This window comes from Electrona antarctica, assembly GCF_951216825.1.
Source record: "Electrona antarctica genome assembly, chromosome: 3".
Lineage (NCBI taxonomy): Eukaryota > Metazoa > Chordata > Actinopteri > Myctophiformes > Myctophidae > Electrona > Electrona antarctica.
Window position 1 is genome coordinate 14,728,791 of NC_136808.1, and position 25,518 is coordinate 14,754,308.

The window sequence follows — 25,518 nt, forward strand, 5'->3', positions numbered from 1 at the left end:
GAGAAATCGGATGGGCACCCCAGGCCACAATTTTGAAAGCATGAAATGGCACACAAACTAATGTACAGCGGACACACAAAATTCACAGAAAAACACGGAACAGCAACACAACCTGCCCAGCATGGAACACACACAGTCAGTGGGCAATGATGAATCGCTGTCTGCCTTCGTTCAAAATGTCCGCTTTGTGTGTGTGTCTCACATTCTGATTGCACTGCGACACAGACACGTGGCATTAAGACGCTTCTATAGTGAATACATTCTTAAATTCTGACTGGGATCTTTACTTTCATGTTTGGCATAAAATATTTCTGTTCAACCCCCACAGTGACCAATAGTTGAACCTTAGTTTATAAAGGATCTTTGTAAGAAACTGGTCGAACCCGCGGCACACTGCCAGACTGGATTACCAGCCAAGGTGCCTGGACCGCTGAGCCACGGCCCAGGCCTGTGTATGGTTTCTCTAGCCTCAGAGACCAGGCACACCCGACAGTACAAGATTGTTGTTACAATACTGCCATCTACAGTAGAACAGAGTCACTAAATGCTACTTCCTCCGCAAACAAATTGAAACCAGTTTTGATTAATATATTACATAAAGTCCAGTATCACAGAACACATTTTTACTTTAATTTATATAAACAGTCTTACAAGTCTTGCAATATAAATCTAAACAATATCTGTTCACAGAGCATCACAAAACAGCAGTAGGCGAACAGTTAAGAATAAAATAAACAAACACAAATTGCTTAATCGAATCATAACAATAAACATGCAACACAAATTGCTTAATCGAATCATAACAAACACGCAAAGTCAGGAAAAACGTACTTCAAACTATTAATGTAATAGCAGCCATTAATGTAATTCAACATGTTGAACGGAACCAGGTTATCTTACATTTAACTGCAATATAGTGTAGACAGGCTGGTCTGAACTAGAACATTACAGTGACTGAACATAAGTCATTCTTGGAAGGGTCTCTACGTTATACAATCATTGTGCTCTTCTGACGAGGTAGAGTGAAGACCTAGCGCTTAATTGCTTTGACGGGCCCCATTTTGTGTGTCTTAAGTACCAGGTCTTATGACTTAACTTAAGCCCTGGAGGTGTGGCCAAACAGCATTGGCCACACCTGGCACTTAAGACCTAGTACTTAAGACATGCGAAATAGGGCCCACAGGCTTGTATTCATAATAACTAGAAACAGCAACACGTGTTAGTTATCTTAACTATGAGTAAGCAGCTGCATCGTGTCTGAATCATTTATACTGATTGAATACTCACTAGGTAAGACATCACTGAGGGTATGAAAGGATCGATTTGGACAACTGGTGGTCCATGATGTTTTGTGTCATCATGTCTTTATGTTCATCTCAGTCGGTGAAGACATGCAGGCGTCCTGTGGAGTTTCCCCCCAGAATAGCATTCCTGCTGGGGTGGAAGGCTGTGACAGACAGCACGGTGGTCAGGTGGTCCTCGTCTCGGAAGGAGTGCAGGAGCTGCCCGCTCTCATGGTACACCTGAACTCTACGAGGTCTGTCCATGCTCCCCAACACAAAGCAGTCCTCTTGTTTAGGGTCCCATGTGGCTGTAATCTTGCTCAGCCACCGGCCGGTCTGCATGTAATATCTAGTCGTAAACGAGGGATTGTACAGATCATTAGCTCACACATACAATACAAAGCTGGATCCACAACCACAGTATTCAGCTTGTGTTACAGAACTTGTTCAATGTGGAAATGTGCCATATTTCTGTCTTGCTGTTCCATTTAGGACCCGACACAGGATGGGGAGGGGGGGAACATCGGTTCACCGATGTTCTGTATAAAAAGGTACAGCCACTAAGCTGGTAGCAGAGGTAGAATAGGGATAGCCAGCAGGACAGGACAGGGTATCTAAGGGGCATCTAAGGTCCTTTCTGCCTACAAACGCTTATGTCACTCTGAAGGATAATGCTTTGGTGACTGCGTGTCACATTTGTGTCAGTATCTTGTGAAATAAATGCTAGGATTAAGCTATTGTTGTTGGAACGCAGAACACACGAGGGAGAGTGAGTGCATGTACTGTAGGCCTACCCTATGGAGGTCATCAAGGGAGCGTTGCTGATCAATGCACTGGTGTCGTAGATCCTGAAAGACAAACATTTAATTAGAGCGTTACTAAACATTTACTCATTTACATGTTAACATTTTGACTGACTTAAGCACCGTTCAGACATGGCAACTATAACGATAAATATGTTCTAACTCAAGTGGATGGCAGAGTCCACACCGCAACTATAACGGCAACGTCGCGAGCGATATCGATTGGATGACTCTGAGCAATGTTATGAACGATAGATAGAAACATTGACAGTCAAAGTCAACGGGTATGTCATTAAGGGTATGGTCATGGTGATATATATATATATATATATATGAGGACATTTGGACAGAACATGCAGTATTGTCTGTATATGGACCGAACCGGTGGTCTGTAATCACTTGGTGATAAAACGCTGATATTCAACCTCAAGGCATCTCTCGTCCGGTTTTGTAATGTTGCTCTAGTAGTTTCTATTAGTTACAACACTGTTCATGTACATTCTGTCAGCCTCACCTGATCCTGTTGTCAAAACAGGAGGTGAGCACTCTGTTGCCAGTAGAGGAGAAATAAGCACTAGAGATGCTTAAACTATGGCCATGCATCTGGCACACTGGCTTGCTGTTGGTCTTCTTCAGAGAGCGGCTGTCGTAAACGCTCACCATCCTACAATTAAATATAAAATGCAACATCCCGGTAAACGCTCACCATCCTACAATTAAATATAAAATGCAACATGTACAGCGTATCATCTATACACACAAACCTATACATCTTCATGGTTCAAGAAATCACATGTGTACACGTGACCCTACTCAACCACAATCACGTTATTGATCAGTATGACACGATCTAGAGTTCTACAGATTAAACTAGAAAGTGCATACCGGTACTGTACATCCTTGCATAAATGTGACGACACAACTTAACTCTCTCTTTCACTTCACTAGGAATGTCAGGCTTTCATGGTCAGATCAGATATGCAATTTTTTGCATTTGAACGTCGGGCCTTCTCCTCCCGCCCAAGACTACCTCCTGACAAGTGCCACCCCAGCCTGTAGGAGTTTGTGCAAGACCAATATTACCGTCCCCGCCCGGCTTCATTGCCCCGAACACGGGCCAATTGTGTTCCCATAGATGCACCAAGGTGGATTCGAATCCACAACCCCTGTGATGGTGCGCAGGGATTTCTACCACTGCACCACCCGAGCACTCTATTCTTTTACTTTAATGACAAAATTGATCATTCCATGACTTGCCAACAACTTTTTTTATATACTTAAAAAGGACCAGTGGGAACTTTGAAGTATGATACATACTTGCTCTACTATAGTTTAAATAACATGATATGAATGATACATACCTGTTCTCAGCAACCACAAAGTATTGCTTGTGCAGAGGATGGACGTTGACACATCGAATGATTGTGTCCAATGTGTTAACAGACTCGTGGGAGTTTCTGCAAAGAAATGAAAACCCATCACACATTCACACCTTAGTAAAGACTCATTATACAAAACATATTCACACTTAGTAAAGTCCATTTATATGTAAAGGGTGTTCAATAGCATTGAAAAGAGAAAAGAAAAAGACCAACATCAGTGTTTTGCACTGGGTGCGGTCAGCAAACAGGTGCCAAAAGAGGGAAAGTAAAGGGGGGAAACTTCAGCTGGTTGAAAACCAGGTGTGCTGCATCATTCTCATTCATGTGGAGTTGCTTAAAGGATCACTTCACCACTTTTCAACCTATCTTCATATAATGGGTCCTCACTAATAATCATGAAAAAAATGGCGCAATTTTTTTCCTACTCGGTCTGTGTCTCATAGGAGGGCTGTGGGCAGTTCAGAAACCGTCCTCCAGTGACATCATCGATGGGGAATAAAAGCTAATAGAAACTGCAGGCTTTCTTGTCCTGAAAAGTTGCAATGCGAAAATGGAAGCCATCGTTCTCACGATAATGAAAATCTAAACATTTTTGTTTTAAAACAAAATCTGTCTAATGATGATGTCACTGGAGGACTGTTTCTAAACTGCCCACATCCCTCCTATGAGACAGACTGAGTAGAAAAAAATCGTGCCATTTTATCATGATTATTAGTGAGGACCTATTATATGAAGATATGTTGAAAGGTGGTGACGTGGTCCTTTAAAGTGAGCATGCTGGAAAGCCATCAACGAGGGAGTTACAGTAGTTAAGCTTTGAAATGACTACTATACTCCTTGTGACTTCTAGATGTGCTACTAGCAATAGCACCAATTGTTTAATAAAATCCTGCTACATTATTTACCCTGGAGTCCGTCTGTCAACAATGGCAACATCACCATTCAAGGCCCCGACCACTAGAGTGGAACAGTCATCTGACAGGAAGTCAAAGGTCTTCAGGCTGTCCTCTGTGTCATACACCTGGTAGGACAACAAGAACGATGCTGTAGATTTCCTGTGTGATCTGTAGCTATGGACGGCAAGTTAATTCCAACTGAAGGAGGTAGGATCGGATCATTACTGCTCGAGGCTGAAGTGGGGCCAGCCTTCTCCCTGGCAATAGCCAGCCATGATTGCAGCTTTCTAGTCCTCCACAAAGACATGTGCAAACATCAAACGTGAACGTTCAACACACTCAAATAACAGTCAGCAACTAATGTTATAAGCCACTTTCAGACAGAGGGGCAGTATGTATCAACGCAACATTCCGGTTAAGTAGGATCGGACATGCAACAGATTTTATGCGGGCAGACCCCTTGACTTAAGTCCTCCAGGTAACGTCTGATTTGGCTCAAACCGCTGTGTGTGGACGCTGTGATTGTCAGGTGAATTTACATTCAGAGAATTTAATCATTCTGCTTTTTTTAGCGTTCGAGTTGGAAATATTCACCGATTGAGCATTAACGTTTCTTTACTACTGCAGTAGCCACTCCCCTCTGCAGTGCACACTTGGCTGTATATAGACCAATGTTCTCTGAAAAATATAGCATTTGATCCTTGCATCTCCGTCATGCTGTGCCTGTGTTATATTTACGTGGGTGTAGCCAATGTGTGCGTCTGTGTCTACTACCCAGACCCCACCCCTCACCTTAAACAGAGTATTTACTATATTGAACGTGTGAACGCATCTGAAACGGACGGTCTGTTGCATGCTACATGTGTGAACACTGACGACCAACACCGGACATTTTCCAGTGTTCATATTTTAAAGTGGCTATACATTAATGGATTAAAAGTTGATTGAAAGCACCGACAATGTGTAGCTAGAAATTAATTACATAGTATAGATTATATTCTTCTGCATTATACATGTCCTGCATAATTGCATATGCACGTTTTGTCAATAAAAAAACAACAATCGATCAACGCATTATAAACAATATCCAAAAAGAAAACAATATACATAAATACATAGAGGTTTGTGTGCGATGTGGGAATAGAAGTTGTGAATAGAAAAAATGGGTGGGTTCCCACCCATTTTGGGCTGGAACCACTTTTGGTGTTAGCATTATGTTATGCTTTAGCTATTGAAAAATAGCAGATCTACAAGCTCATAGCGCGCCACCGAGTGGCGCGCTACGAGCTTGTAGGTCTGCTATTTTTGAAAAATCGAAGAACGACGAAACATAGCTTTTTCAGAAAACTGTCAGGATGTAGAAGACATTTTTAGAATCTGATCTCAGGTCAAAATGGGTTAACTTACATCATCAAAGATGGCCTTCTCTATGTCCATGCAGCGTAGAGATCCATCATAGCTCAGGCTCAGCAGGTGGGCAGGATTAGCCTTGGAAAACGCCATGCAAGACACTGGACGAGTGTGGGCCTCCCACAACAACACACCATCAACACCCCAACCAGCACCCTGGACACCACAAAGACATGAAACACTGAGCATTTAGGGTTACAATCTCATTTAAATCTATTACAGAATTTAGACATTTACTATCAAATGTTGGGTTTATCGTTTGTACGTATGTTGTCTGACAGAATTAGCACTATTAATTCTACAAAGACAGAAAGATATAACAGAATCAATCACAAACCCCAATCCTTCAGTGAGTCAATAGCTACTTTCATACAGAGATCCCACAATAGTGACACAGCAAAGAGCAGCCATTAATGTTTTTCAAGGAAGTTGTCGACTGAACTGGAGTCAGTTGGAAAATCTACACATTCGACCAGGGGAGGCGCTAAAGCATTTCAACTTCCTTGAAAAAAACGAAGCGGAAATGCGGAATCCTTGAAAAAAATGGAAGCGGAAATGCGGAATCCAAAAATTGAAGGTCCGCTAATGGTCTAAACTTTAGACCATTAGCGGACCTTCACTTTTTGGATGGTCTAAACTTTAGACCATTAGCGGACCTTCACTTTTTGGATACAATGTGCAGAAAAGGGTAAGCCCAACAGCAACGTTTCACCATGGCGTTATTATAGTATGGATGTTGTTGATATGAATACTTCTATTCCTCTTTGGAAAAACGCAGATATAACATGGTCCTCAGTGGAGGACTAGCAGGTAGTAGGACATGCTTGTCCTGTACTGTATCGGCGGTGGGGCGGGGGAGGTGCGCGAGCGGGTGGGGCTTACCGTAACCTCGCCTCACCAGGCTTTCCACCTCGGAGGAAAGCCTGGTCTCCGTTCCAAAAGTGCCGTATGATCCGGTCGGGAGCGGATGATATCGTAACGTCATGTTGTAGTATTGTTTTGTAGTCATCAGGCAGGAACAATCAAACGGAACTTCCTTTTCCCTCAAACCGGAAGAATAACACTAAAAGCTCTCGTAGCCTGTAGCTTTTATTGGGAAAAATCGGTTTGAGGGAAAAGGAAGTTCCGGGAGATTGCTGACTACAAAACAACACTACAACATGACGTAGCGATATCATCCGCTCCCGACCGGTTCATGAACCCGAAATGGAATGGTGCCCAGGCTAGGCTTACCGTAAGGTCCATTCAAGCAATCAATAGAACATTGCTAGTTTCGGAAATCAGACTGAGAACTTTAATCCATGATCCAAGAATCAAACAATGCTGCCCCTTTGTGTGCGTTAATGCCTTTATATGATTGATTGATATGGAATGCCAGCATTACAATATCAGGTGTGAGTCAGTGTCTAGTATTACGCTATGCTGTTTGACAGCTGTTGTCGGTAGATTGATTCTATGCACTTATTGCACTCACAATCACACCTGTAGTAGCCTATGCATACATTTCACAAAACACCAACACAAAATGTATTTACAACATAGCATACCCGCACATCACTAGTGAAAGACAGAGGGACATGTCGACCATGCGTAACGCTAGAATGGCAGATTTGTGCAAGCAAAATAATTGTGCGATCATAAATTAACTCACCAAGTTCCAGAGTGCCACTTTCCCCCACTTGTCTCCTGCAGCCATGAGCAGGCTGCTAGTGCAGGGGTGGAAAGCTGCTGAGAAGATTCGATCCTTCACTACCTTGGCAACTCCATCTTTGGGTATTTTCATGTTCTTAAGAGCAGAGCAGTACCTGCAACAAGGCAACAATATCTCTGTATCTGCAACAATCATTTGTCACTTTTTCTAAAAGCGCTTCCAATGATACATGGTATTGCATGTTGACATCTTTGCCACTTGTTTTGTTTTTTGTTATACTGTAGCTTGTTACTTTTGAAGACTTACTGCTTCAGATCAAGATCCACCTTTTCTTCATTTGCATTTGCGGAGACCTGCAGAGTGTAATGACAACAGAGTAGCTTTGACTTAATGACCAGAAATAACACAGGACATTGACAGAGTGTGTGTGAGCGTGTGTGTGTGTGTGTGTTGTTGGGTGGGGGTATACTGTATCACAAGCTCGCTCCCATATCGACCATTTACATTGTTCCACGCCCCATTCAACCGGAAATAAACATGGAAAAAAATAACAGATCTGCAAGCTTACAATGTGTTGCATCACCACATCACCACCTTGACAACTTACATCTGTTCTGTCTGTTAGAGAGTGCCTCGATCGCACAATGAATCAACTGAACTGATTGATGATTCATGAAGTAATGTGTAATGAGAATAAAAAGGTTTACAAAGTTTAACCCCCCCCCCCCCCTCCAACAAATAATAGTATCCTGTAACCATCAGATGGTGAGTCTTTTAGGCTAATCCTAATGTGTGATCAATAATTAATTAATATCGCCGACATTGGAGGTGCGTCTGTTGCCTCCAGACTGAGTCCTGCAACATAACGCATGATAGTCTTGCGAAATTATGACCACATTTGCAGAAAACACCAAACTATTGTTTGCTGTTGATTTTACATCATGTCTATAATATGCATTCACACAATAGATAATTAACAGACATTTATTTTCTATGTGATGACAAATATTTTATTTGAGGTTTGGCATTATTATACGAAATGTTTTAGGCATATTGTGCCCCCAAACTGCACAAAATCTGTGCAAACCCAAGTTTACTGAATGAGGCCCACTGACTATTAAATAGCCGCTCTACAAGCTCACAACACATTGCATTGCAACGGGAGCTTGTAGATTTGGTATTTGTTAGTCTTGAAAGAAAATTACAATTTTGGGATATTTTTGAAACATTTTAACAACACAAATCTTAAATGCGTGTCTCTCCAGCAATAAGTCATTTCAGTTGGACGTCAAACTCATTCATTTGGGGTCCTTGACATGAAATAGTTTGAGAACCACTGAACTTCCACATAGGATTCCCACCTCAGAGCAGAGCTGGAGAAGCTCAAGAGGCAGTCCACTGCCTCTCTCCACGTTCACTGGATCCATGGACAGAGGACCAGGAGGATTCTTTGGCATAACGTCAATTGCCTTTGCGTGAAGAGAAGAAACACACAGAATGAATGAGAGAAAGGACAAACTATTGTGTAACGTCATTAATTAAGTATCACAAATCTACCACAAGGTCAATTCATTTGGCCTCATAACCCAGAACAGAATGTGTTGTTTGGTTAATAGGCTGAATAGAACTAAGTCCACCTAAATCCATTTTTTTAGGTTTTTTTCATTTTTTTCATAAACCAATGCTATTGAACACCTTTTACGTGTTGGTTACAAAAATATTGAACCAATGGAAACAAAAAATGTAAAAGACAAAAAGCTCCTAACTCCACTTAAGCTGAATGTTTTTTAATTTCCTGAAAGGTGGTTTCTTCCAGACAGCAGAGATATATATATATATATATATACACCAGTAAGATGCCTGAGTGCGAGGTCGCATGCACGCATCCGCCTGGGTGACAGCAGCACTGGGCAAGCGCTGGTGCTTTGGATTGGGGGGTCAGATCAACATACCCGCCTGGGTGACAGCAGACTGCTGAGCGAGTGCTGGCGCTTTGGCATGGGGGGGGGGGGGGTCAGATCAACATATGGAATGAATTCTGTACTGGCCATATATGGAGCGTGTATTGAATGTACAGGGTTTGATGAGGTCAGATCAACATATGGAATGTCAGAAGACTCAGAACAGGTCAGCTCCATATATGGAGATCTAAGCGTGGCAGCGGGGGCAGTGTCTTGAGTGTACAGGGTTTGATGAGGGCCGGGCCTACATTTTCGGGCCTGTTGAGAACTCTTGTTTTCACCGGCTGTCGGGTGCAGCTGCACTAATAACTTTGGGGCAGGCCTGTCTAGAGTTTAAATGGACAGGTATCAGTCAAAAGGGAGACATCGAAGAGGAAGGATGGATCAACATATGGAATGTCAGAACAGGTCAGCTCCATATATGGAGATCTAAGGGTTTGAGGTGAGATGTAGAGTTGCTGGCCAATATTGCTCAGGGATCTCCATATATGGGCTAAATATTGACATTATGTCACAAGGCATGACCATATATGGGGCGTGACCAACTGACAGGAAATGCACGATTTCATAGTTAACCTGCAACCTGCGGTCTCAATCAAGAGTATATTGGCGAGATAAAGAACTGGTTTCATTACATTGTATATAGATAGTGCTGCTCGTGGTTCGGGGGGAAGAGACACGCTGTCAGAAGCTTTCTTTTGGAGTCGTAGGGACTTCCGAGGAGGAAGCTCGTCTTTCTCGGCAATCTTTGACCTGCTGGAAACAAAGTGTTCTTGTGTTAACATTTACCTACAAATACCAATACCCAAATACCAAGTCATTTGCTGCATGATGTACTTGTATCAAGCACATAGCTAGAATGTATGTAGGGTTTTAATTCTATCTAATAGAAGTAGCAAACATCCCAGCAGATTGTACCTTGTGAGATTTCTCTTCTGTGATGGTTTTGGTTGTGTTAACCGTTTCAGATCTTTAGTAGCCTTTCAAGACAGAAAAAAGAATTAGCAAACAATTCTTCTAAGTCATGTACAGTAGGAACCATTTTGAACTCAACACACGTCAGTGATGAATACATGCTTGCCTTGCAAGACAGTGATGGTCAGTGACGGGATAGGTTTATTTTTGTTATGTGGTTTACGTGGGGTTCAAAAGGCACTGAAGGTCTAAGGTCAGTGACACCAATACTGTGGATGTGAGGGAATGTGAACACGATGGAGCATCAATGTAATCAATGACTTTTAATGGACGTAATTTACGATGAAAACATCATTTGTGTATGGCAAACATGTCTATCTAAAATACTAACTGAAGAAATATCTATCTGTGTGTGTACTGTATGTCGCCCCCGTACTGCGCATGCGTGGTTGCCATTTTAGATCACGTGACACGCGAGTAAGTGGTTCCCATTGGCTACCGCCGAACACGTGACATGCAAGTCACGCAGTGAAATGCATGTTGGGAAGAAGTGACGCTGTAGAACGTGTGTGTATGGGGGGGGGGCAACAGGGGGTAGGTGTTGCTTGTCGTGTGTGTGTGTGTGTGTGTGTGTGTGTGTGTGTGTGTGTGTGTGACATTGACACGTCTGTGAGTCCGACAGCTCGTGAGTCGACGGGACCGGTGCTAATGGAGCGTACGTACCATAAACGGTCAATAGGGGGAGACATGGTATAGCGTAATACTATGCAGCATAGGAATTGTAGCCTATAGCTTGCTTCAAAATGTATCAATAACAGGCTATGATCGAACTTCGAACTGGTAAGGACTAACAATAATTATTAAAGCTGCTATAAGCAATAATATGTCCAGATTTTAATGACTTTTTTATTTTTTGGTATTCAGACAGCCAGCAATGAGTAAAACGCTCCCCCCCAAAAATGTAGTCTCTGTGACAAATCTAGGGGCCACAATCTGCATTCAAAGATGTTCGGTTCCTAGAAGCCTGGTCGAAATGACTAACCAATCAGGAAGTAGACAGGCAAATTGACTAATGACAAAGCTTCTAGGAATAACTTTGAATGCAGATTGCGGCCGCTAGATATGTCACAGAGACTACGTTTTTGGGGAGCGTTTTACCCATTGCTGGCTGTCCGGAAAAAAAAAGGGGAAAAAAAGTCATTAAAATGTTGACATATTATTACTTATAGCAGCTTTAAGAATGGGTAAGGACTAATAGTACTCGCACTGTTGTGTGAAGGGTCCTGATTTAAACCAATAACCACAGCAGTGCTGCTGAAGCTACAACAGAGTTTTTACCTGTGGTAAATTGATGCAGGACAGGAAAACTTTGTTCTGTCTTATGTTCTCTAGACGTTCCAGCTCATATGCAGACAGTCTTCTATGTTCACCCTGAATTGAAAAAAATAAATAAAAAATAAACTATTAAAATGCATTTATCTTCTTTTGCAACAGGACTTTATTTTCAATGGACTCAGTTTTGTATGAGGAAATGTAATGGCAATTACAGTGAAAAAGTATATATGACAACTACATGTCATATAATGAAAGTTAAAGGACTGTTGTTTTTGTAGTTAAATGACAATGACAAATTGATGACACATAAAACATATAACATACTACATCACTGTTTTCAGCATCAGAATCCTCTGTTTTGGCCTTGGTCTTGTTTTGTCTCTTCCTTTTATCACTTGTCTCATCCTTAAAAATGACCAACAAGGATAGAAAATAGGTAACTCAAATAAGACATCCAAAACAAATGTAAAATACAAAAAATAATGTAATCAGACAGCTTAATTTCCTCTCTTTTAGAGTCCCACCTTTTTAGGACGGTTTTCACTCAGTGTGTGACTGGTTGTTTTCTCCTGTCGAGTTGATCGCCTGGGTGGATCATCAGGGTTGTACTCAGATGAGCTCATACTCTGGAGAATGAATCATGATGGTTCATTAAAGTGTCAGCTTTTATAACTTCACATAACTCTAAATGTAATGTAGCCCTGTATACCGTTATACTTTATACCGTTACTTTCTTTTTTCTAAGTGCAGTGTGTTCTAAGTGTTTTTTAAAACGTACAGCAGTCACACTGTAGAATGACTTTGGTGGAAAACCCTGGCAGCTTAAAGTCAGTTTGCAGCCCACCTTTATCTTCTTGGGTCGAGACTCAGATGAGCTCATATTCTGGAAAATGAATGGTGGTTCATTAACCTGTCAGCTTTTATAGCGTTGCATAACTTTAACTGTAATGTAGCTCTGTAACAGTACTGTAGCTCTGTGGTAACAGACAGGGTAAACACTATTTTTTTTAAAACACTATTTTTTTAAAAGGACCCCAATGGAGTTGGGGTCACTCAACTCCTTCAGCTAAAAACGACCACAGCCGTCATCACAAAATATGATGAGGTCAGTACATTTGGGCAAGTGGCTATGGCCGGATTTAGCCCCAGGAGTGTTTTTCGTGCAAACTAATGCTTGCAATAGAGCGTCGCAGTCCCGCCCCCTTTCATGACGACGCTAGGACCAGAAGTGAATTCCTCATTCATTTTTCCCATAGACATTTCAAAAAGTATTTATTTAAAGACGATTACGCCTCGGAAAAAGCCAACTCAAGTTGTGACAAACACAACATTTTGGGCCAAACAAATAATTACAAAGAAGAAAAACAACAAAAGAAAGTGTTGTCATCTGCCGTTTTCTTCTTCTTTCTAATTATTTGTTCGGACCGAAAAATTGTGTTTGTTGTCATGATCTGTCACAACTCGAGTTGGCTTTGTACGAGGCTTAAAAGGTCTTTAAATAAATACTTTTTGAAATGTCTATGAGGAAAATTAACGGGGAATCATTTTGACGCTCAGAATCATAAAAAAACCCTAGTTTGATCTGTCACATGCTACATAAAGCATAATGAAATTTTGAAAATGTTGCCTTATATACGTTAATGGTACCTAGGGATGTCCCGATACACTTTTTTTCGCTTCCGATCCGATCCCGATACCTCAATTTCTGTGTTAGTCGATACCGATACCAAATACCGATACCAGTGTTGTGATCTCATGTTGTGTTTATAGCAGACTCCTCACTCATATTTATGTGCACTTGCAGTTTGGGCAACTCCAAAGCAAACTCCACATGCCCCAACATTTTATTTACCTGCCCTAGTTGTCAACCCCTTACCCCTATATCGGATCGGTGGTTGACTGGCATATTCGCCGATACCGATATGACAAATGAGGGCCGATCCGATACTTTTCCCGATACAGATACAGTATCGGGACATCTCTAATGGTACCCCATCTTATTAAGCTAATTATGAAAATTGCCCAACATATGCAAGTGAACATCCGGCAGTATCTAAATGCTGGGGACCCATAGCCTACTCATTTCTAACATACCTTAGGGTACTCAAAATGTCCAGGTTCACATTCTGGCAACTAGACTACAGGCTCCATCTTGCACCAACCTTATCCCTAAACTTATTTGCCATTTTTTACTATTTGACAATCCTTTTAAAATAGTTCAACTAGCCGATCTACATCTACACGTTGTGAGCTTGTAGATCAGCTATTTGAACTATTTAAAATGGCAAATAAGTTTAGGGATAAGGGTTAATGGGTCACATGGGTGGCGCAAGATATAGCCCTACATGTTATTGGCTCACTGGAAAGGCTGTTACTGTTACACTATCAGTGGAACAGTCTAATAGTAGCACATATCCCCGAGCCCTTAACATACCAACCTTTTGAATTCAAATAATGTCCATGCATTTGTTTCTTTTGTACATAAGGCTTCTTGGCTATTGTAGTTGTAATCAACATCACTCAAATGATACATTAATTATGCATTATAGCTGAATATGCTTCATATAGTTCATATTCACATCTTCCATTGATTATAGTAGTAAACATTACGGTACTGTCTGCAACATGACTCAGATCCTAGCCCCTTTCGGCCGTCCAAAATACATCCAGGACCAGGACCCTGGCTCACTGTATTTTGCATGGTCCAAAATACAGAAAAGGTTTCCTCCGATCGAGGTGGAAAGCCTGGTGAGGCGAGGTTACAGAAAAGGTACGGGGGCTCCTCAGATCCCATTAAACCAATCTAGTGTTGCAGCGGCTACAACATTACATGACAACATTTAGCCCTGAAACATTACATTGCTGTCATAATCACGCTCGAGAAGTACCTATACGAGCGTCATAGACAACATTATTCAACAACGTGTTGCATAAACATGAATCTGACTTTCTTCTTTTCTTATGCAGCTTCTTCTAGAACTCACCACACAGCTTCTTAGTTTTCTTGTCAGTAAAGTTCTGTTGTAATTTCCAGGTGCTGAACGATTAGTGGTTATATTACTACTATATTAATATATATAATAATATAAGTGCTAAAGAGGAGCATGCGGTGCTGTCTGGAACTCTGGCTGGAGCAGCACTGACTGCAAGGAACTCTGGCTGGAGCACTGACTGGTGACTGCAAGGAACGCGCAAGGAAAGGAACTTAGATTTACGGAAGTGAAACTGCCGCCCAGAGGAATCGTCCAATCAGTACAGATCATGTGTTGCAACGAGGTGCTAGAGGTGCATGAGAGTTGCTGAGTCTGAACTGAAATAATAAAAAGGATATACAAAAAAAAGAATAGTACAATGTTGATTTTGGTTTTTATTTAAAAAATATATATCAATTTCATAACTGGGGAAAAATGTTGTGTATAACAGACTGAAAGATAAAGGACGTTTACTAAATGTTAATGTTTTTGTTATATTTTTCTTTTGTGGATTTTCCATGTTCTTTTGATGCTTGCTTTGATTGTAGTAGCCTAAAGCCTACATGTGTTAAACTTTTATTTTTGTGACAAAGGAACATGGATACTGTTTATTCAAGTGCTGTGGATGATATAAAACATTTGAAAAGGGAAGGGTGACTTCTGTTTAATTCTCAACTGTTCTGGATCTCATTATTTACATCACAAGTTATGAGCTTTCTATCTAGCACCTCTGCTGGAACACTGCATCATCGCAGTTCCTGTTTACACTGCACATGTGCAAACCTCCCGCAGGGGACCGGGCCACACGTCCGTGCACATTCCTCTTTATTTTTCCTAGATCATGGTGTGCGCCTGTATCGATCCAAACAGCTGACCATCCAAACAGCTGATTGGTTCTTCTTTTTGTCTTTTCTTCCCTTGTGCATTACCGCCATGGACGCTACTGAACTGGTGCGTGAACTTGAGGTTTACATTGTATTAAGTCTACTGTATTACTGCAATGCCATTTAAAATGATATTTAACTTTCAAACATATTTGTAACTTCCAACTAGCTCCATTTAAGCCATAATAGATTCACAGTATACCCGTACTTGGTTCTATTGTGTTATATGTTCTTCTAATGTGAGGGGCCGTGATTTTTCCATTACATTTTTTTTAATATATATATTGTTTAATGTTTATTTTATTTGAAAGTGAAATATCCCTTTAGGTAAATATTAAATAAAATATATGGATATTAAAATAAATCAATAATTGCCATTGAAATTCATAAATGAGGCAATACATTTCATGTGTCTGTGTGCATGTGTGTATCTTTTGTTAATTTTTTATTTATCAAAAAGTCATTTGTGTGTTCATATTTCAACACAAAACCATGTCATATACTCAACTCACCCTGGCCCCTCAGTCCCAGCCTTGCCCTACACCTACACACCTATACACCCTACACACACCTCAGGGACATTGAGCGGGCTCCAAATGGACCCTTAAGCCCTAACCACACCAAAGGGTCGAGACGGTTTTAGCGTTGACTCCTGCAGTGTGATATGTCTTGTTGCACGTTGACCCACGTTGACCCATGTTGACCCTAGTGATTCAACACATGGAATTCAATGGCCCAAACCACACCAAAGGGTCGAGACAGTTTTAGTGTTAACTCCTTGCAACCGTTTAGACCCAAGGAGTTGCATGGTGACCCTTTGGTGTGGTTAGGGGCGAGCTTTAATTACAGGTCTGTTCTTCCATTCCATTTTATTTGTACACTGTCAGAGTTATCCTTGAAATTATAGATGGTTCGCTTGAGAACCACTGCCTTAGATCAGCAGACACATGACGTCTGTCCTTCTAACTTAAAACAATAGGCCCCTGGGCAGACTACATTTAAAAGGTATGGTGATGGTGTCTTTCTTGTGACATCTACAAAGCTAATGTTTTGGCCATTTCAGTTTTTATGTTATTGACATAAATTACTATTAAAAGCCCTTTGACAAGAATCGCAGAGTTAATAACAGCAACAATTCACGCAGAGGCTCCTGGCTAGGGAGGGACCCCCTGCTCTTGGGCCCCTGTGCCTGGGACTGGTAGGCCTGTGCGATACTCCACCCTGCCTCCCCTGGCTTCCAAACTGTGGAATGACCTCTGACTATAAGGTAGGCATTTTGAACAGTACAGTACAGTACATGTATATAGACAGTACTTCTTCCACCACTCACACTGAGTATATAACAAGTAAGACGCGTCAATGCGGGAAGCGAACGAAGCTGTTGTGGCAGTCTGACACACACACACACACACACACACACAGAGAACTCTGTATCGTTCCAATTTCTTCTCTGTATCGTTCCAATTTCAGTTGCCCTCTGGTGGCGGGCGGGTGGTGTTACAGCGTGACACACACACAGACACACAGACAGACAGACAGTTTTGGCCAGCTTCTATAGTTAGTGCTCACTTCGTTCGCAATCACTTCGTTCGCAACTACACCTTGGTGAAATAACAGCGATGCAATGCGAGTGCGGACTAGTCAACACTAACTAGGCCCTAGTTAGTGTTGACTATAGGAGGAAGGTGTGCAGGGCAGCGATTCAGGAGTCTACTAGGGGACTCGTGAATCGCTGCCCTCCACACCCTCCTCCTGTCTAGCATGCAGGGTCTTGAGCTCTAGAGTCTGCAGTGTTGTTAGCTCCAGTTGCTCCACTCTTGTGCTGCAGTGTCTATAGGTGGGGGGCCCCAGGGCCTCTTTCCTGTCCTGGCTGTGCCCTATATTAGTTTTCATTGTGATATCAAAATTTAAAGTAGGCTATATTATCATTTATATTATAATCGATCATTAAAATATACATGCTCTAAGAAATGTGCCCTCAAAATGTGCAGCAACCCATCTGACCACTAAACAGTGACAGTAAGTAAGTCAATGGGTGGGCCATGAACGCTTTTTTCAAGTGAGCCCTGATACAGAACTATAGTTAGATATCTTTTGGCTACTTATGGTTTTATAATCCACTTGCTTCACTCAAAGACACCTTTTCCCCCTGAGAAAGAATATATTTATTAACAAGAGGTAATCAGGAAAGGATACAATTTGTTTTTATACAAAACTGGAAAGACTTGTCAAGCTGTTAGAATAAAGATTGAAATATAATTCTCATACCACTGGCTAACATTTGATGTGTCTGTTTATAGCAATAGCACTGTTTCTCAACCTCAGGTTTGGGGACCACCTGGGACCAAATGGACCCTTACACGTCCATTTGTTTCCATTTGTATGCTCTCAGAGTTAAATGCCTTTTCAATTTCAAGGCTCACCAGTTTCATATGCATTACACCATAGACTCCTATTTGATAGTTTTTTATTTTTTGTTTTTAATCTCTGGGACCCAATCTACATGAGCACGGTGTAATCCTCAGTGTTAAATTAACTCAGAGTGTACAAATGTAACCATTTTGTTCCATTTGTACACTGTCAGAGTTACAGACCTGTAAGGATCCATTTGGACCCCTGGTGGTCCCCCGTGCCCGACGTTGAGAGAACTAGTGCTTTTTAGGGTATACTGTAAATGAAAGTGCATGGGTGGAAGTTACAGTAAATACAGCACATACTGTTCTAGATAAGATTTGATGGAGCACTTCAGCCATTTTCAACCATAATCTTATACAATTGGTCCTCCCTAACTAGGAAGACTGCCTACCAGTGACATCATCAATGTGGATTCCAATCTAATAGACAGCCTCTCTATAGAGGGTATGCACATGCATAAAGTGAATGGAAAATTGAGTGGCAAATCGAGTGGCAAAGTGAATTTAACGTAGTTGAACGTTGTTTAATGCAATCAGATAGGACTTTTCTGTTTGGATGTATGGGCTGTCAAGGCCAGAAAGTAGTTTTTTGCCACTCAGTAGGCGTTCCCGCATTACTTCCAGCCTAGGTATGATGGTGATGTCACGTGCATACCCTCTATAGAAACTTATCAAAAACACATTTTCAAAGAGTTTGAAATGACCAAACATGCCTACTCATGATGCCACTGGTAGTCGCTGGTGGTTTCTGAACTGTCCACAGTCCTCCTCTGAGACACAGAGGTGGCGCAATCTTATAATGAGCATTAGTGAGGACCAATATGAAGATAAGAAGGACAATTGGTGAAGTGGTCCTTTAAACACGTGAAAACACGTGGTACATGCCTGCCTTTTTAAGCCTTAGGTGCTTTTCTATACAAAGCTTAATAATAATAAAATAAAATAAAACATAATTACATATTCAAAGATTAAGCACAATATTATTACTACTGTATAGTCCTGCTGAAACGTTTGAATAGACAGGATACAGTATAATGTGTTACACTCATAAGTTGTGTGTTATAATTAATATACACAGAAAGAAGGTATTACAGAGTTTATAACAAGCATAAGGATAACACATTTCATGTCGGAGCTGTCGGGTGGAATCCTATATTAATATTAGGCCTATGTCCAAAACTCTTACTTTTCAGTGGTCTTCAACACGGGGGCCTCCAAATGTTTTTGTGATTGTAACTTTTTACATTTACCACTTCGGGCCCCGCGACCCGACTACGGATAAGCGGTTGAAGATGGAAGGATGGACCCGAGAATCCCCATTCTGAGGGAAACATTAGCCAAAAATAGTAGATCTACAAGCACTGTGTGCTTGTAGATCTGAGTTTTGGTGTCTGAGTATACATTGCCAACGGTCAAATTTACTAAGTATTGAGTGTTTAAGTGCATGGTTAAAGGTCTGAAAATAAACATTAATGTCAATCCAACATATTCATCGAAATAATAACATAAATTTACTCAACTGATAAAGTCTATGAAGTGAACTATGAAATCTATGAAAAAGCGTGGGGTCCCTGCATCACCTCTCTCTCAGCCAAGGGTTCCCTGGCCTGAAAAACGTTGAAGAAATCCTGATTTTAGGTCACAAGATATTTTCTTTTTCAATATTTATAAAACCCAGACATGACATTATTTTTCCAGAAATAGCAGATCTACAAGCTCACAAGGTGTCACAATGTAGCACCTTGTTAAGCTTGTAGTTGGACTATTTTTGCTACTTTTGTGTGACAGTGTATAAGATTGAAGATGTAGGGCATTCAACAAAAAACTAAACAGACATCAAAAGTTGGAATATGGAGAGACGAGGTTTTCCCCATCAGCAGGCATACAGTATTCTTTCTGAACATGTTACACATTAGGAGATGCATTGGGATGCCTGTACACAACAACTACACATATTTCTCGGCAAAGTGTGGAACAAAATAGTTTACATAAAAAGTTGTGACATAAAAGTGCTAATACATTTCATGATTAAGGCATAAACCATAATGCACTGGCCAAAAGAGGATAAAATCACACAATAAAACCCAGTGATAATTTGTATTTGTGACTTAAATTGGCACTGCGGATTCTTCTGTGCCTGAAAACAATTTAACTTCCTGAAGTGGTTGGATATTTATTGGTTACCTCTGCTACATACTGTACATTGCCTGCCAGCCCACCAGGGGGAGACAAAAGCAAAGCATCTAAACCCACATGTGCTGAGTGCTGCTGACTAGAAAAGGGACAGGTCCTGACTCCTGAGTCATGTACAGTCAGATCTGTGCATAACTGTAGCAAAGAGGTTCTGTAGTCCCCGGGTTCCAGAATACCCATTTCCTGTTCCAGCCTAGTTTGTAGTTTCCCGCATAGCTTCGTTTGATTGGCTCAGCAGCAGATCAAGCTGTTCGAGCCAATCAAATGCTATGCGAAAAGTAACTGGTACAGGAAACGGGGAAACGCGGGACTAACAGTTATGCACATAGCCTAGTCAACCCTGAGTCGGTTTGGGTGGCAACGCGTTCTCATCTCCCAGGGACTTAATGGCTACATGAAATATCACAGTAAACCATACAAATAAAGCCAAGGTGTGTCCAGGATACTGTGAGAATCTGCTCAGAGTAGAAGATGAACTACTGTCATCATAGATGACTGACTTCATATACTGGCCACATAACGGCCAGGGTCCACCATGTTATTACACCCCGTCTAGTTTGCTGTATTGTTTTCTATGGATGGTTGGGGGAGAGGAGCACTTGTTTTTTGTTACCTCAACAAGGCAGGCATGCCGACGGTGTGGTCTTCAGGCTCATGTCTATGGCCATGTCCGTGGTTGAGCACGCCGTCCGAGTTGGCAAGCTGTGGTGGACGGAATTGTTTATCACATGAAGAAAAATGAGTGATCCCTCCCTGCTCTCAGCCAATCACAAGCTGAATCCTCTCCAGCCATCCTAGAGAAAACAATATGTCGTCTCGTTTGGGTTTAGCGAAGTGTCGACCGACAAAGTATAAATGAACCGCCCGTGTTGAATGTAACGGTGGGACCCTGGAACAATGCTCACTCAGCATGTGCACGTTTGCGACTCTTATTATGTCACCTACCTACCGTACAACTACAGTTGGGTGCCACCGATATTGTCCCTTATCATTTGACCCATTTAGGCCTGACCTCAAAATTTGTAAAAAATCCTTCTAAATCCTCCAGTTTTCTGAAATAAATATTTTCACGATCTTTCAAAAATAGCAGACCTACAAGCTCGTAGCGCGCCACTCGGTGGCGCGCTATGAGCTTGTAGATCTGCTATTTTTCAATAGCTAAATTATAACAATGTTTAAAACACCAAAAGGGGTTCCCGCCCAAAATGGGTTAACTGTCCTTTTGCGCAGATCACGCAAACCTCAGCAAAAAGAAAAGGACAATATCGATGGCCTCCAACTGTACCTACCGTACAACTACACCCTTCTGTTAGCATATGAATAAATATGTCATTTATATAGGCCTACTCTGTTTAATCTGTGGTTGAAAATAACTTTCATCGTACACGATGACTTTTTAAAAGATAATAAAGAACATATAAATACTATAATTTATAACTATAAATAAAAAAAAACTCTGGGCTTTCTTCTACTTAACCTCTAGTAACAATTATACACAACAAATCAGTTGGGGGAAAGTACATACTGGAAGCTGGAAGGTACAACCTAACATGGGACTAATACAAAGAATACTTTATATACACTATGATATATATACAGTATATATACACAGTGACAACCTCAGTGTTACATTATTCATTTGTAACCCATGAGAGCGTACAAATGTAACCAAATGGACCCTTATGGCTCCATTTGGTTACATTTGCACGCTCTCCGAGCTAAAGGGACATATTTTACTGTGTAGTATATGTACACTAGGTTGTAGGAAAGAGAGAGAGTGACTAGTTGTCTTCTTCACGATGAGGATTTGGGTTCGATTCTCAGAGAAGCTTCATAAAGACTCTCCTCGTCCAGTACATAACTGTTGTCCAGCAAATACTGTGCTGCCTGGACAGAGAGAGACACACACACACACACACACACACACACACACACACACACACACACACACACACACACACACACACACACACACACACACACACACACACACACAGAGATTTTACTATACATTAACGTGTATAGAGTTTAAGTGGTCAAATGGATATGGAATATATAGTGTTTCCCAAACAGCTATTTTCACTAGTTTAGGTCCACATACAATTTCTCTTTTAGCTAAAAAGTTTGTAGAATACTTGCATTGGCAACATTTAATGGGCACAGTCAAATCAAATCACAAATATATATCACAAAATATAGTTCCATTAAGCGACAATAAGGGACAGCCACAAGGACACCTCAGCATAGTGGACAAGTGTAGCTTTCAGAAAAACACTCACCTTGGCCTGAACGTCAATCTTGTAAGCTGTTTGCTGAAACTGGCGTATCTCTCTGATGATGTGGGATATCTGGAGATGAATGAGATGAAAATGTCATAACAAAACCCCACAATGATGGCAAGTTCATATACCATTGAAAGTGATCAACACGCTGACTGACCTTCAGCTCTAGCTTCTAGCTTTTCTCTGCAGTGAGTTTTAGACAGTAAAGTGGACAGTAATGGAGTATATTTAAATGAGTACTGTACTCTTTACCATTCTCATTTTGGAGAAGTTGACCAGGTTGTCCTCTGTGTAGTTGGGTGTCCCCTCCTCGATGAAGGCCAGGTCAGTCAAGTACATTCCCAGGTAGGGGACACATGGAGGGTCACAGCTGGGCAATACGATACAGGAACACAATGTCATTCATATACAACTAAATATAAATCAGGCTTATGTAGAGATGCATTCCAGAGTTTTTGTTTAAGATGTGCAAAGTTGGTCTATAACCATTTCTTGCATTAAATAATACAAAAACTACACCTGTGTGAAGTGAGGGGTGCTCTAATCATCGTACATCATACATCTTCATCAGGAATGGTAGTGCCATATTGGCCAAGGGTGGCCACCGACAACCCAGTCGATTTGCTCAGACACATCTATCTATAAATGCACCAAGTCTCTGTCTGTGTGTAATCCACGTAACTCGGGAACCGTTCGCCCCACACGCTCCAATCGACACACGTTCCACGTCACCACTAGGGGTGTACAGTGCCCAGTGTCGAGTCGGGCGGATACGGTTGTCCAGAACCGCCACAAAAAGGCCTCTGCCCGGGCTCTGGACAGGGCCCCTGCCCAGGGTCCATATATGGAGTTGGCCTGTTCTGACATCATTCTGACGTCTACATAGACTCCATATTTGGGCATGCCTGACAAAGAACTCCATATATGGGCATAAAAGGGGCACAGACATAATATCTGGGTGGGGCAGCCATTCATTTCCAACTTGCATCGTTCCAAGTAGGCCAGTGCCCAACGGGCACCGCTGTAAAGGCGTAGAATCTACGCCTTTGTCAAATGCCATTGGCATTTAATGTTTGTGTTCAGACAGAATCCACACTATAGCTGTTTATAGGAGGGGCTAGCGCCCCTCAAAAACAGGGACAACCACTTCAACCCATTGTTGCAAATCAAATAGCAAATCTACAAGCAATGCATCACAACATGGAGCATTGTGAGCTTGTCGTTTGCCAAATGTTCGACTATCTTTGCTACAACTTTGCCTATTATATCATGGCCAGAAGAGGGATGCTAGGGTTCATGTGATTAAAACATGTCTTTAGAAAAATTAGGGCTTTAAGATTATGAAATTTGGACCAGATGCCACTTGGAAAAAGCGAGGCATTGTTTTTTTCAGCGTGGCAATCATGGGCTAATGTGTCCCAATCAGAATGGAACCGGAGATGCAGTGGTTCAGCATGGGGCCCAAGATATGAAACCAAAGAATGTTACTCTTTTGTACAAGTACTGTATTGTATGAGATGTAAGGAATACACAAATATTCAACCTTGAAGATACAGTATATTACGGAGGACTCCACCAGGGAGTGCTAAAGATAACTAGCTTTAACTTACTTCTTCAAAGCCTCCCTCAGGTTCTTGAATCTTCCGTCAGATGACACAAGCTTTTGCAACTTGTCAATCAATGTCTTGGTCTAAACAAAGTGGATAAAAGCGATCAGATTGTTTAACAAGAGATCAGAGAGAAAACCAAAGAAGAAATGCACAACGTGAGCTCAAGGTACACATTACACTGACTTGTGTCTTATACTCACTTAGATTTGACCGGATAAGTGGATGAAGATAGATGGATGGATGAATGGACGGACGGACGGACGGACAGACAGACAGACGGACGGACCGATGGACAGATGGATGGATGGACTCATGTCCACAGGTGTAAACAGGTGGGTGAATTTTGTTTCCGCCATTTGTAGTTTCCAGAAGAGGGAAGATGGTCACATTGATGGATGCTGCTATAGTACCTGCTTGGAGACTTTGATCCAGGTCTTCTTCAGACGGAAGACAGAGCTCCTTTGGAACGAGGAGGTGATCTCCAGCACGGCATTGTAGTTGTGCAGACAACGGCAGATGTCCGCCACCGCCACCCACTTCTCCATCACCGCCACCCTCATGGTCACCTCCTCACAACGAAGGATCTCCGTGGCGATCAGGTTACTGATCTGAACACAGCCACAGAGAAATGGAAAACGTTACATGTTAATGTTGGTTAAGAAAAAGGAAAATGGCAGGGAATGTTTTTTCAAGGCTATCCTATGTATGAATCTATGTGTCTATGACTGTACCCTATCTATCTATCTATCTATCTATCTATCTATCTATCTATCTATCTATCTATCTATCTATCTATCTATCTATCTATCTATCTATCTATCTATCTATCTATCTATCTATCTATCTATCTATCTATCTATCTATCTATCTATCCATCCATCCATCCATCCATCCATCCATCCATCCATCTATGTCAGTCATTCAGCAGTAGTAGAAAGCAGACGTACATCATTGAAATGTTTTGTAGTTTTCATGATGAAAGGGGTTCTCTCATTCTTGTCGTTCTTCATCCAGCCTTGACCAAAGAACTCCCTGGTGAAGATGGGGTTCAAATAAACACATAAACACACACCAAAAAGTTTGTCCTTGCGTGCGTGCGTGCGTGCGTGCGTGCGTGCGTGCGTGCGTGCATGCGTGCGTGCGTGCGTGCGTGCGTGCGTGCGTGCGTGCGTGCGTGCGTACTCACTCGTATGGAATAACTTTGAAGACCAGGTGGTCCAGCAGTGTGAGCTGCTCAGCGATCTCCAAGGCAGAGTGGCTCTCAAATGGCTCTGTCTTACTACCCTCCATGGCCTACCGCATACACACACACACACACACACACACACATACACACACACACACACACACACACACACACACACACACACACACACACACACACACAATTGAGGCAATTGAGCTCGCTACTCGATGATGATGATGTATTTACCCACATGACGTCACAGCCCAGTAAAAACGGGGCAGGAATAAAGAGTGGCAATAACAATAGCTACTGGAGCCCACAACTACTGTATAGCATCGATC

At 41.7% G+C, this 25,518-nt stretch overlaps 2 protein-coding genes across 2 annotated transcripts in view; both read right to left on the reverse strand.

Moving 5' to 3' along the window:
* Positions 1-695: 695 nt before the first annotated feature.
* wdr76 (WD repeat domain 76) lies at positions 696-12,516 on the reverse strand (the record flags this gene model as incomplete). The annotated part of the gene is made up of 14 exons (XM_079496211.1): positions 696-1,632; positions 2,078-2,131; positions 2,601-2,750; positions 3,448-3,543; positions 4,374-4,489; positions 5,772-5,930; positions 7,426-7,579; positions 7,732-7,778; positions 8,787-8,894; positions 10,022-10,139; positions 10,305-10,366; positions 11,640-11,732; positions 11,961-12,041; positions 12,481-12,516. The coding sequence occupies 14 exons, from the start codon at positions 12,514-12,516 to the stop codon at positions 1,377-1,379; spliced, it is 1,530 nt and encodes a 509-aa protein (XP_079352337.1). The 3' UTR covers positions 696-1,376.
* Positions 12,517-21,893: 9,377 nt separating this feature from the next.
* LOC306920763 (ras-specific guanine nucleotide-releasing factor 1-like) overlaps positions 21,894-25,518 on the reverse strand; it is a gene marked incomplete at both ends in the record, with an annotated part of 41,302 nt that continues 37,677 nt past the window's right edge. Inside the window, 7 exons of the mRNA XM_079497629.1 lie at positions 21,894-21,982; positions 22,375-22,447; positions 22,634-22,751; positions 23,992-24,071; positions 24,402-24,599; positions 24,939-25,023; positions 25,178-25,284. Coding sequence (XP_079353755.1) covers positions 21,894-21,982; positions 22,375-22,447; positions 22,634-22,751; positions 23,992-24,071; positions 24,402-24,599; positions 24,939-25,023; positions 25,178-25,284 — 750 coding nt within the window. The remainder of the gene's footprint in view (positions 21,983-22,374; positions 22,448-22,633; positions 22,752-23,991; positions 24,072-24,401; positions 24,600-24,938; positions 25,024-25,177; positions 25,285-25,518) is intronic.